The 13331-nt window shown below is 48.5% G+C and overlaps 1 protein-coding gene across 4 annotated transcripts in view; it reads left to right on the forward strand.

Annotated features, from left to right (window-relative positions):
- The window catches only part of LOC106606462 (platelet-derived growth factor subunit A-like), a 29921-nt gene extending 19076 nt beyond the window's left edge, over window positions 1-10845 (forward strand). For 2 of the 4 annotated variants that reach the window (XR_006770163.1, XR_006770164.1), the window contains 3 exons: window positions 6091-6217; window positions 6931-7062; window positions 8302-10845. Coding sequence is in view for 2 of the 4 variants with exons in the window: in XM_045719883.1 (XP_045575839.1) it covers window positions 6091-6217; window positions 8302-8315 (141 nt within the window). In the remaining 2 variants the exon portion in view is untranslated. Of the gene's footprint in view, window positions 1-4061; window positions 4591-6090; window positions 6218-6930; window positions 7063-8301 lie in introns of those variants that run through there. The other 2 variants (XM_045719883.1, XM_045719884.1) reach the window with 2 other exon arrangements.
- The last annotated feature ends 2486 nt before the right edge of the window (window positions 10846-13331 follow it).

Genomic DNA, 13331 nt, shown 5'->3' on the forward strand with positions numbered 1-13331 from the left:
CCCATACTTGTGCCCACAGGGCCTCTACAGAGTAGTGATTACCTGTCAGACCACTGTCAGGCCCAACACTTCATATAAACACCACTCTTACCTAGCTCTAATTACCATTGATGACAAAGGAGAGCATTCCCTCTTCACCTCCATCTCGTTACCTCTCTCTATTTTGTTCTTTCTCTGTCTGTCTCCATCTCCTTCCCTCCCTTCCTCTCTTTGTCTGCCTTTCTGTCTCTTTCTCTCTCTCTCGCTCTCTCTTTCTCTCGCTCTCTCTCACTCTATCTCTCGCTCTGTCGCTCTCTCTCTCTCTGTCGCTCTGTTGCTCTCTCTCTCACTCTCAATTCAAAGGGCTTTATTGGCATGGGAAACATATGTTTACATTGCCAAAGCAAGTGAAATAGACAAGAAACAAAAGTGAAATAAACAATCTCTCTCTTTCTCTACCTCTATATCCTTCCCTCTACCCCTCCCCCCTCTCCCTCTACCACCTTCTTTACATTTTCTAGTCTATACTTTTTTATAATTTTCACCTCCCTTTCTGGGAGTGTTTTACTCTTCATTTCTGGTTTCTGGCAAAGAGTGGTTTCCAATTTCCACTACTATCAGTAGGAGTACTCTTAGTTTAGATTGAGTCACAGCAAAAGTAATGAAAAGCATCTTGTGCGAGGTGGTACGGTGTGTGTGTTCTGGTGTGAGGACATGGGAAGGAGCAGGAAAGGAATGAAGGACAAATTACATCTCTTATTGGATGCTTTGATGTTGGATATTTGATGATGGTCATACCTGGTGTCAGGAGGAAGGAGAGGCAGACAGTCTGTGGTCGAGACGATCCCCACATACACATTTGGTGACACACTGGGTGCTGTGTGAGAGAGAGAGAGAGAGAGAGAGAGATGGAGAGAGAGAGAGAGAGACTGGTGTGAAGAAATAAAGTGCTTTTCTCAGCCCTCCCATTGGTTTCCATTGGCATTCCTGCCAATATGATAAATGCTCTTCTTGTTTCCTTTCTTCACCCCACACCCCTAATCACCCCTTATAACCTCCCATCCTCCCCTAATCCCCCCTCAGCACCCCTTATAACCCCCCATCCGCCCCTAATCCCCCCTCAGCACCCCTTATAACCCCCATCCGCCCCTAATCCCCCTCAGCACCCCTTATAACCCCCCATCCGCCCCTAATCCCCCCTCAGCACCCCTTATAACCCCCATCCGCCCCTAATCCCCCCTCAGCACCCCTTATAACCCCCCATCCGCCCCTAATCCCCCCTCAGCACCCCTTATAACCCCCCATCCGCCCCTAATCCCCCCTCAGCACCCCTTATAACCCCCCATCCGCCCCTAATCCCCCCTCAGCACCACTTATAACCCCCCATCCGCCCCTAATCCCCCCTCAGCACCCCTTATAACCCCCATCCGCCCCTAATCCCCCCCTCAGCACCTCTTATAACCCCCCATCCGCCCCTAATCCCCCCTCAGCACCCCTTATAACCCCCATCCGCCCCTAATCCCCCCTCAGCACCTCTTATAACCCCCCATCCGCCCCTAATCCCCCCTCAGCACCCCTTATAACCCCCATCCGCCCCTAATCCCCCTCAGCACCCCTTATAACCCCCCATCCGCCCCTAATCCCCCCTCAGCACCTCTTATAACCCCCCATCCACCCATCAATCCCCCCTCAGCACCCCTTATAACCCCCATCTACCCACAATCCCCCTCTTCTCAGAGTTGAAAGCGTTGGGGGATTTGCTGTCTGTCTGTCTGTTCATCACTTTCAAAGCCCTGGTCATTGAGTTCCTCATGAGGATCACCCTTTATGGAGGAGGAGGGAATCTATTCCTTTTTCCATTAAAACCAGACTGTCAGACAGATAGATAGAGAGACAGCCCCCTCTATCTCCCTCCTGCCTTCTATGTCCCTTATACCCCCCTTGTAGCTCACAATGAGCAGGGTTAGAAGGGGGTTGCAGGTTTTCCTCTGTATGTCTGGTGTCTGTGTGTCTGGTGTCTGGTGTTGGGACTCGGCCACTTAATTTATCCTGCGACAGATGAATTGCATATCCCCCACTCTCCCCTCCTCCTTCACCCCTCCCTTCTTACTCTCCCCCCTCCTCCCCCATCTTATTTATTTTCCTTTATTGCGATGTTGTTCCCATTCCTAACTACCCGTGGTGCACATCCACATCCAAGCCTTGTTTTCCTTGGACCACTGAGCCGAAACTTTCCTTTCCACGCTCCGGCACTCCCATCGGGGGAAATCCCAATTAACCCAGCCAGGACAATCGGCTTCAGAGCTGGGAGAGGCTGGGATAGAGACTGGAGAGAGAGACTGGAGAGAGAGACTGGAGAGAGAGACTGGAGAGAGAGACTGGAGAGAGAGACTGGAGAGAGACTGGAGAGAAACTGGGATAGAGACTGGGATAGAGACTGGGAGAGAGACTGGAGAGAGACTGGGAGAGAGACTGGGAGAGAGACTAGGAGAGACTGGGAGAGAGACTAGGAGAGGGACATCAGGAAAGACTGGAAAAGGCTGGAAGAGAGTTGAAGAGACCAGGAGAGACTGGGAGAGACTGGGAGAGAGACCAGGAAGAGACCTACCTTTTCCCTTCTATCCCAGAGCTCACTGCATAAACCCTTTAAACCCTCCGTTGCTCTGTCTCTCTGGCCGGATCGGATATCATTCCATAACCTGACCGGGATTCTTTCCCAGGCCCGGCTTTCTGACAGAGTTTAGAGGTTGATGATTTATATATAGAGTGTGTGGGGCCCCTTCGGTTGCACCACGGGGTCTTCTATGGTGTGTCTAGCTGCTGTGATGGTGGGCTCTGAGACGGGACTTGAGTGGGTTCAATGAAAGGAAGATTGAATTAACTATGAATGTCAATATTTCTGGGGAGTCAGAGAGTGTCATGACAGGACACAGACAGGCTGACATGGTGACAGGGACACAGACAGGCTGACATGGTGACAGGGGGACATAGAGGGGGATGTGGAGGAGGGAGCAGGGCTGTTTGCGTGTTACCCAGTACTGAACTGAACACCACTCCTCTCCACTTCCTAATTCCAGTATCAGTCAATTGTCATACTCTGACTCTGGGAATGTGCCCTGGCTGTGTACAAGGAGACAAGTGAAGGGAGGGAGAGAATGACAAGGAGGAGATGAGAAGTGTAGAGGAAGACAGTGACTAAGCAAGAGAACACTTGCTGTTGACAAAGTGGGAAGAGCAGAGGGAGAGTACATAACTTCATTGGTGGAGACATGTTGAAAAGCAGCCACACACTCAGAGGGAAGGGTGTAGGTGCTGTTCTGCTCTGTGTGTCCTTAACCCTGCTGTGTTGAGTAACAGGCCTACTGCTGGCCTCTCTGTCACACATACACACCGCTTTATCCCCTTGTCCATGTGTGTTTGTTTGTGCAACTGTGTGTGCGTGTATCATTTGTCATTAGGCTCCGCCACAGTAGTAACTGTCAGGCACCGCTGACTCTCCCTGTTTCTGATTGGCCGACCCCTGACCCCCTAGACATTCTGGTAACCAACGGCAGCGGAGCCGGGCACAGAGACAGCTGCAGCCCCTGTGTGCGTACAGCTCTGATTCCCCTGTCACACACACTGGCTAGTGACAAGGAGTGGGATTCCGTTTGGTTTGTTTTGCTCAGGAAACACTGTCGATTAATCAGGCCTATATTAGTCACCAGTGTCCTTGAGGATTAAACAGAACTAGACTGAGTTTAATAGGTTACGTATGAATGAGACTTAATGCTACCCATGATCATGTTCAGTGTGCTGTCCCCCTCCTTTAAAGACTCCCCCTTAAACACACACAACCCACCCCAAAATGACATGGTCCCCGGAATGTACACAAATCTAAAACCTCCCACCTCTGCAAACTTATGTGAAGACACACAGGTTGAATGCAATCAGTTGTGTAACTCTCCCCCTCTTTCTCTCTCTTTCTCTCTCTCCCTCCTCTTTCTCTCACCCATTCCCTCCTCTCTTCCCACCGCTTCTCTCTTTTACCCATCTCCCCTCTCTCCCCCTCCCTCTCCCTCTCTGTCTCCACCCCTACTCAGTTTCTGCTCAGGCCCTCTCACCCTCTGCTTCAGACGGGAGATAAGAGCAAACACACACCATGATGATCGCCGTCCAGACACCATTGTCCACTGTTTACCCACGGAATACCTCTGCTACTTAACCTCCTTTTCACTCCCTCTATCCCTGTTTTCTCTCTTCCTATCCCTCATTTTCCCCCTTTTCCTGCCTTTCTAAAAGACACTATTTCAAAGGAAGGATGCTGAATAGTGGATGCTGTGTTCTCCCTACCCTCTTTCTTGCCACTCTGTGTCCAGTTCAGCCTACGTCTCTGTCTCACCCTGGGCTTATGTTTCCGAGACGTTACGTCATTGCAGGGCCCAAACATTACAAGGTTATGTAGTATCAGAATGGAATGGTGTATTATTTGGGCTGTGTGACTAATTCACTGGGTAGAGCTTGACTTGGCTGGAGGCCAGAATGGGATTGAGAAAGAACTCTCCTTCTCTCCCATCTGTATGTGTGTGTGTGTGTGTGTGCGTGTGTGCGTGTGTGCGCACGCGTGTGTGTATGTGTGTGTGCGTGCGTGCGCGTATGTGTGTGCGTGCGTGCGCGTGTGTGTGTGTGTGTGTGTGTGTGTGTGTGTGTGTGTGTGTGTGTGTGTGTGCGTGGTGTGTGTGTGTGTGTGTGTGTGTGTGTGTGTGTGTGTGTGTGTGTGTGTGTGTGTGTGTGTGTGTGTGTGTGTGTGTGTGTGTGAGCTGTCCTGACTGCATAACAGCATTGTTCATAACACCAGAAAGCGTGAGGAGATTGTCGGTCAATATCCTGTCCCGTGCCATGACCAGGAAGAGCACAGAAGGCTGATATATTGTTTCCATGTAGCCCAGGCCCAGGGTGTGTCTGTGTACCTGCCCTGGCCTTCAGATCAGAGATCAGAGAGAGGCATCACCTAACGCCATTTTACACATCCACCCAACAGCCCAACTACACCCACTTCACAGGCCCCTTGAAGTGGCTGGGTGGTGGGGGGTCAGTGTTGGGGTTGGTGGAGTTATTGAATGGAAGTTTAGGTGGAGGTCTGTGTAAGATCTGGCTGTGTGGGAAAGTGTTGGGTTGGGTTAAGTGCAAGGGTTAGGCTTGGCTACAGTAAATTAGTTGAGATGAACCCGGAAGCCAGCCGGTCGGGAGACCCATGGGGCGGCGCACAATTGGCCCAGCGTCGTCCGGGTTAGGGGAGGGTTTGCGACTCCTGTGGCGGGCCGGGCGCAGTGCACTCTAACACGGTTGCCAGGTGTACGGCGTTTCCTCCGTCACATTGGTGCGGCTGGCTTCCGGGTTAAGCGGGCGTTGTGTCAAGGAGCAGTGAGGCTTGGTTGGGTCATGTTTCGGGGGACACACGGCTCTTGACCTTCGCCTCTCCCGAGTCCGTACGGGAGTTGCTGGGATGTTTTTTTGTTGTTGTATTAAATAATAATTGAAAAAAGATTCAAAATAACATCTCTCCCCAGCCAGGGTGAACCTTCACTGGGCCTCATGGTGCATGTCACTCCCTCCTCCCTCCCTATCGTTTGAGCCTCTGCTCAATATTGACACACCTGATCACCAGGCCATAGAACGCTGCACATCAGCACAATGGAATGCTCCTGTCATACATCAAACAGAGGGAGATGACGGTGGCTGCGCCTCTTGGCGTTAGAGAAGGAGAAATGGAGGAGGGAGCAGGGCTTTCTCTTTCTTTCTTTCTTTTCATTCATCCATCTCTCTTGATGTTAGCCAATGGAGAAAGAGTGAAAGGTGAATGAAGGGTACACATGCTCAGTTGGTAGAGCATGGTGTTTGCAACGCCAGGGTTGTGGGTTCGATTCCCACGGGGGGCCAGTACGTTAAAAAAATAATAAAATGTATGAAATTAATTGAAATGTATGCATTCACTACTGTAAGTCGCTCTGGATAAGAGCGTCTGCTAAATGACTAAAATGTAAAAAAAATGTAAAAATGTAAAAAGCCTAAACGAGCCTAAATGGTGTTATTGTGGTAGTGCTCTTAACCTCTCTCCCTCCCTTCGTTCAGGTGGCCAAGGTGGAGTATGTGCGGAGGAAACCCAAGCTGAAAGAGGTCTTGATCAGGTTAGAAGACCACCTGGAGTGTGTGTGCACGTCACAACATCACGTGACCGAGCACTCAGACGCAGACACAGGTAAATAATGTTAAGGCCGACTGAATTTATCACAACTTTATTGGAGCGTTTGGTTGGCTGTCTGAGTATCTGAGTCCCGCCCCATTCAGTCATTCCTTCCTACGCCTGGTCTCTTTATACTGCTAGTCTGTCTGTCTGTCTGTCTGTCTGTCTGTCTGTCTGTCTGTCTGTCTGTCTGTCTGTCTGTCTGTCTGTCTGTCTGTCTGTCTGTCTGTCTGTCTGTCTACCTGCCTGCCTGCCTGCTGGCTCTCTAGCTTGCACTGCATGACCTCTTGTATATCACTGTTGGGAAAACAGACACGCCTGCAAGCTAGACTTCTATTGCCAAACCTGCAAGGCCCCTTGTGTGTGTCTGATAGAAAGACAGTGTCAGTGTGTGTGAGAGTGTTTGTTTGTCTGTGTGTGTGTGTGCGTGCATGCGTGTAAAGGGAGGGTGTCCAAAGGCTGCTTGGCTTGGCTTGGACGGCAGGTAACAATCCTTTCCCCTTGATCCAAAGCCTCTGTTGTGAAGAGACAAGAGGAACGATGTGGACTGATAAGGCATCTCAACTTATTTATAGTGTCATTTCAAATCCTCTTGAATTCTCTCTCTGTCATGGAGGCTTTTTATCTCCTCTGCTTTCTGCTCTTTGTGTCGTAAACCTTGCTGCTTCCCCCTCTTGCTAACCCTTGTCCTTGTCCTCCTATCCTCCCTCCCCAACTTGTGTTTTCAGGCCACCATACTAGGGCTAAAGGTAGAAAAAGGAAAGCTAAAAAGCTAAAGCTCAACAAGGATTTATTGGCGACATAATAAACTTGAACACATTATTCCAAAGTCCGGCCGCCGGACCCCCCGGCTCCAACAGGTAGGAGGACTTTAGCACCAGCATGGCAATCCAATCAATTATCACCTGCTGGTCACAAGCCCAATCAGGACAGAGAAAGGTTTGCCAATCAGATCACAATCAACACCACACCCAATCAGTGCGAGGAGAGGGAGGGCTGAAATGGGCCACGCTCTGTGAATGCCGCTGCATGATTTAGTGTGATTTTTATGCCTGCCTGCACACTGCATATCCTCTTTGTGTTGTGTTTTTATGCCTGTATGAGTTTATGAATGAGTATTTCAACCTCACCTTGTTCACCGACCAGTATTTGTCCTTCACTCCAGCTGTCTCTGTGTCTCTGTGTGTATCTGATTTCAAATACCATTCTACATGGTCTCTACTTCCCATGCTCTCCCCTGTATTTCATGTCCTTTATCTTTCTCTCTCATCCTCTCTGTCCATTTGTCCTGTCTCATCTCTGTCTGTCTGTCCAATGTTCTGACTGTCTCGTCTCATCTCTGTCTGTCTGTCTGTCTGTCTGTCCAATGTTCTGACTGTCTCATCTCTGTCTGTCTGTCTGTCTGTCTGTCTGTCTGTCTGTCTGTCTGTCTGTCTGTCTGTCTGTCTGTCTGTCTGTCTGTCTGTCTGTCTGTCTGTCTGTCTGTCTGTCTGTCTGTCTGTCTGTCTGTCTGTCTGTCTGTCTGTCTGTCTGTCTGTCCAATGTTCTGTCTGTCTCGTCTCATCTCTGTCTGTCTGTCTGTCTGTCTGTCTGTCTGTCTGTCTGTCTGTCTGTCTGTCTGTCTGTCTGTCTGTCTGTCTGTCTGTCTGTCTGACTGTCTCATCTCTGTCTGTCTGTCCAATGCTCTGACTGTCTCGTCTCTGTCTGTCTGTCTGTCTGTCTGTCTGTCTGTCTGTCTGTCTGTCTGTCTGTCTGTCTGTCTGTCTGTCTGTCTGTCTGTCTGTCTGTCCGTCTGCCCGTCTGTCTGTCCAATGTTCCGTCTGTCTGTCTGTCCAATGTTCCGTCCGTCCGTCCGTCCGTCTGTCCCTTTCTCTTTATGACACACGTTCAAATTGAACAAAATGGGGAACGAATATCACCTTTTACCTCTAACACGTTCAAATAATATGGGGATTAATGAAATGCTAATGCTAAAGCTAATGGTGATAGTAATTATGAGGGTAATGGTAATGCTAAAGCTAATGGTAATAGTAATCATCAGGCTAATGCTAATGAAATGCTAAATGTTAACGTCAGCTCTCTCTCTCTCTTCTCCACAGTGGACATAAGGTGAGACCCCAGCAGCATTGGACTTCAGTGTGGAAGGGGCCAAAGAGAGGATGCTGCCATATTTGGACTGCTGACCTACCCCCTTCCCTGACCCCACCCCACCTACCGCCTTTTAAAAACAAAGATTACCGTAAAGAGAAAAAAAGACAAAAAGTTAATAAAATGCCAAAGGTGCTTTTTTCTATTACCGTAAAAAGTAATGCAGAAGGTCTCTGTCAAGTGCAGCAGAACCAACCAATCGAACAGTGATGCGGATGAGGATGGTGAAGCCGATAAAGAGCTGGGCAGAAAAGAGAGGAGGAGGAGGACAAGATGGGTTGTCGTTTGTTTGGGTAAACAGGACAGTTTGACGATCACAGAGAGAGATCCAGGATGGATCATTGGAATAAGCCTTGATGGGGGATCTGTTGAATGGATCCTAAAAGGACACAGAGAGGGACAATCAGTGGACTCTTCGGGACGTGTGGAGGCTTGCATGTTCCTAGCCGTTGGCCTAAGTGACACTTGCCTGGACAGTCAATGACTGACAGAGAGAAAAAGAGAGGGAGAGAGGGAAAGAGATGTTGAGAGAAGTTGTAGAGAGGTGTAGAAGGTACTGGTCGTGTTACATGTTGTTCCGGAACTCTCTGTACACTGTAGTGGAACTTGTGAACATTCTGGAACTCATAAAATGGTTGCCCATTTTGTTTCTTTTGGATAAAGTGTTGGGAAAAGTGTTTGCAATCATCAGGACCTGTTGTTCCAAGCGGCTTCTCTGCTTCTCTCTCTCTTGGGTTTCCCTATCTGCTCCTATTGGGATCGTGCCAGTCGCCATATACACTACAGAACGATTCAGAAAGGAAGATTCATTCATTGCTACTAATAAACTATTTATACGTGTAAACGTTTTCATTTCTCTCTCTCTCCCTCCAAGACATTGTTATGTTTTCTGTGACATGTAAGAGTCATGTTCTGTCTGATCCTCTGGTAGTGAATCTTCATGTCCACATGTTCATGTAGTTGTTACGCATGTTCAATGTTGTCTTATTATGTGCCAGTATATTATCTGAACAGTCTCAAGTCTAGTTGTATGGGCTGGAAATGTAAGGAAGCGTGGCGAGGAGGAGATGGGAGGACAGAGTCTGTACAAGTACAGGAAGATGCTTTATTTTTGTTAAGAAAATATATTATGCTTACTTATATTCAAGCAGGAAGTATGTTTGTTATTTCTTTGTTTGTTGTGGTTGAATGCTTTTATTTAATCCATGGAAACGATGCAGGAATGGGGGTGAGGAAATGTATAAGTCCCCAGCAATGCACCCCTGTTTGGTGGTGTAGGGCAGCCTTACATCAGCAGTGCTGTACTGTATTATCTAGAGAGCTGGATAGAGCTAACCTGGTCCCAGATCAGTTTGTGTTGTCCTCCAAACACATATAGTCATTGACAAGACAGCACAAACCGATCTGAGATCAGGTTAGTGCAGAGCTGGCTGAGGAAGACTCAATCTGGGGCATCGTTGGACTGTGTCTCTTTAACCCAGTTATCTAGCCAAAAGTCACACCCAGTAACCAGAGCGTCATTATACACAACAGAACACACACGTTCAGCATGTGTGTGTGTGTGTGTGTGCACATAAATGTGTGTGTGAAACCACTTTTAACCCACATCACACTCCTTTGATAAGATGGTACCCAGTCCGCCCCACCAGCACACAAGCTGTTCTTAACGAGTACAAAGTCCATCTTGAATGAGAGAGAGTTTGTGAACAAACCAACATGGATGGTTTCCTAGTTAATCAAGCAGCAGTCTTCCACTGACACGTTAACAACGATGAAGACTGTTCCACTGTTGATGAGTGAAAGATCGAAAAAGAAGATACCACTGTTTATGGAGAGACTGACACCAAATCTCTAACAACACCCTATTTCCCGTAGATTGCAGTGCACTACTTTAGACCAGAGGCACTGGCCAAAATTAGTGCGCTACATAGGGAATAGGTTGTCGTTTGGCACACACTGAATCAATAGAAAGACCTGGGCACTTTTCCGAAATGTCTCAGAGTAGTATTGCTGTTCATCTTATTCATTGTGATCTAAACAGCTAAACTGATCCTAGATCAGCACTAAATGTCTCAGAGTAGGAGTGCTCTTCATCTTATTCATTATGATCTAAACAGCTAAACTGATCCTAGATCAGCACTTTATGAAGTCCTGGGTGAGAGACATGTTGAGAGAAAATAGATGACTGTATCTGCAGCTGCTTTGTGTTGTGGTAGCAACATTTTCAACTGCACTATACAGACTTCCAAGGTGATTCCATTGGTGCTATATGTATAAAGGAAATCAGAAGAAGTTTCACCACCATTTTGCAATGCATTCATTTATTCATTCATTGTCAATAGACCAGGGACCATTGCTTACAGTAACTAAAGAAACTGCAACAACACAGGCTAATAGGATTTTTTATCTGGGCCTCTATTGGATAAAAACAGCAATGATTATAATTTATATATTTATGTTTTCAATAATAAATACATTCTGCTTATCAAACTGTACACAGAATGTTGGGTCCTGTTTTTGGTCCTATAAATCAGTCCTTCCCTTGCTGAAAGAACTGACCAGGTGAAAAAGCCTACTCACTGGGCACAGACTTCAATTTAACATCTATTTCACATTGGTTCAATGTAACTTCATTGAAATGACATGGAAAAAACGTTGATTCAACCAGTGTGCCCAGTGGGTAATTATATATATATATATTTTTGTATTTTATTTTATTTATTTAACCTTTATTTAACTAGGCAACTCAGTTGAGAACAAATTCTTATTTACCATGACGGCCTACACCGGCCAAACCGGATGACACTTGGGCAATTGTGCGCCGCCCTATGGGACTCCCAATCACGGCCGGTTGTGATACAGCATGGAATCGAACCAGGGTGTCTGTAGTGATGCCTCAAGCAGTGAGATGCAGACCGGTGCGCCACTCGGGAGCCCCATGATGATGATGATGAGTTTCCACCATATTGTCTTCACCTTTCAAGTCAGTGCAGATGAAGAGGAGACGAGGACAGATCAGTGCAATGAAAGACAGGAAGAGAGGATGGAAGGTTAGACAACGGAGAAAGAGCTGTTGATGAGGCTAGCAGTACCCATCTGCATCCTCAGGTCCTGTAGTCCATCTGCATCCTCATGTTCTGTAGTCCATCTGCATCCTCATGTCCTGTAGTCCATCTGCATCTTTATGTCCTGTAGTCCATCTGCATCTTTATGTCCTGTAGTCCATCTGCATCCTCATGTCCTGTAGTCCATCTGCATCCTCATGCCCTGTAGTCCATCTGCATCCTCATGTCCTGTAGTCCATCTGCATCCTCATGTTCTGTAGTCCATCTGCATCCTCATGTCCTGTAGTCCATCTGCATCCTCATGTCCTGTAGTCCATCTGCATCCCCATGTCCTGTAGTCCATCTGCATCCTCATGTCCTGTAGTCCATCTGCATCCTCATGTCCTGTAGTCCATCTGCATCCTCATGTCCTGGAGTCCATCTGCATCCTCATGTCCTGTAGTCCATCTGCATCTTCATGATATCTAGTAGCCGGAGGGTGTGGAGTGGACAGGCAGAAGGTGTGTGGAGTGGACAGGCAGAAGGCGTGTGGAGTGGACAGGCAGTAGGCGTGTGGAGTGGACAGGCAGAAGGCGTGTGGAGTGGACAGGCAGAAGGCGTGTGGAGTGGACAGGCAGAAGGCGTGTGGAGAGGACAGGCAGTAGGCGTGTGGAGTGGACAGGCAGAAGGCGTGTGGAGTGGACAGGCAGAAGGCGTGTGGAGTGGACAGGCAGAAGGCGTGTGGAGTGGACAGGCAGAAGGCGTGTGGAGTGGACAGGCAGAAGGCGTGTGGAGTGGACAGGCAGAAGGCGTGTGGAGTGGACAGGCAGAAGGCGTGTGGAGTGGACAGGCAGAAGGCGTGTGGAGTGGACAGGCAGAAGGCGTGTGGAGTGGACAGGCAGAAGGCGTGTGGAGAGGACAGGCAGAAGGCGTGTGGAGTGGACAGGCAGAAGGCGTGTGGAGTGGACAGGCAGAAGGCGTGTGGAGTGGACAGGCAGAAGGTGTGTGGAGAGGACAGGCAGAAGGCGTGTGGAGTGGACAGGCAAAAGGCATGTGGAGGAAATGTGAGCTTTCCTGGGGCCTGTGGAGCGAGCTGTGACTGGCCTCGCTTCCAGGATCCTCCAGAGCCAGGGGGAGACTTTATTACTCTCTCCCTGAGATGCTCACCCTAATCCTGGGTTTAGAGGACATGAAAGTGCCGCTTACCCACCACTTCCCCCAGATACACACACCCCGTTTATTACCCCTGAGAGGAGAGAGAAAGAAGAGAACATGAAAGAGCAGATCAGAGGAGGGACACCAGCTTTGCTGCCAGCGGAACGGAGGGACATATCAAAGAAAGAGAAGAACGTGAAGATGTTATGTTTGTAATGTTTTTTATCTGACATGCTCTGGGTGTAGAGGGGATCATTGAAAAAGGGAGTGGGGGATGGAGGGAAAGAAGGAAAAGGGAGGAGGGGAGGTGGGAGGAGAGGTACACTATATATACAAAAGTATGTGGACACCCCTTCAAATGAGTGGATTCGGCTATTTCAGCCACACCCGTGGCTGACATGTGTATAAAATCGAGCACACATCCATGCAATCTCCATAGACAAACATTGGCAGTAGAACGGCCTTAGCCGCGAAGTGGTAGACCACACAAGCTCACAGAATGGGACCGCCGAGTGCTGAAGCACATAGCGCATAAAAATCGTTTGTCCTGGTTGCAACACTCACTACCGAGTTCCAAACTGCCTCAGGAAGCAACGTCAGCACAAGAACTGTTCGTCGGGAGCTTCATGAAATGGGTTTCCATGGCCGAGCAGCTGCTCACAAGCCTAAGATCACCATGTGCAATGTGCAAGCATCGGCTGGAGTGGTTTAAAGCTCGCCGCCATTGGACTGGAGCAGTGGAAACGTGTTCACGCTTCACCATCTGGCAGTCCAACAGACGA

This window comes from Salmo salar, chromosome ssa06 (assembly GCF_905237065.1).
Source record: "Salmo salar chromosome ssa06, Ssal_v3.1, whole genome shotgun sequence".
Classification (NCBI taxonomy): Eukaryota; Metazoa; Chordata; class Actinopteri; order Salmoniformes; family Salmonidae; genus Salmo; species Salmo salar.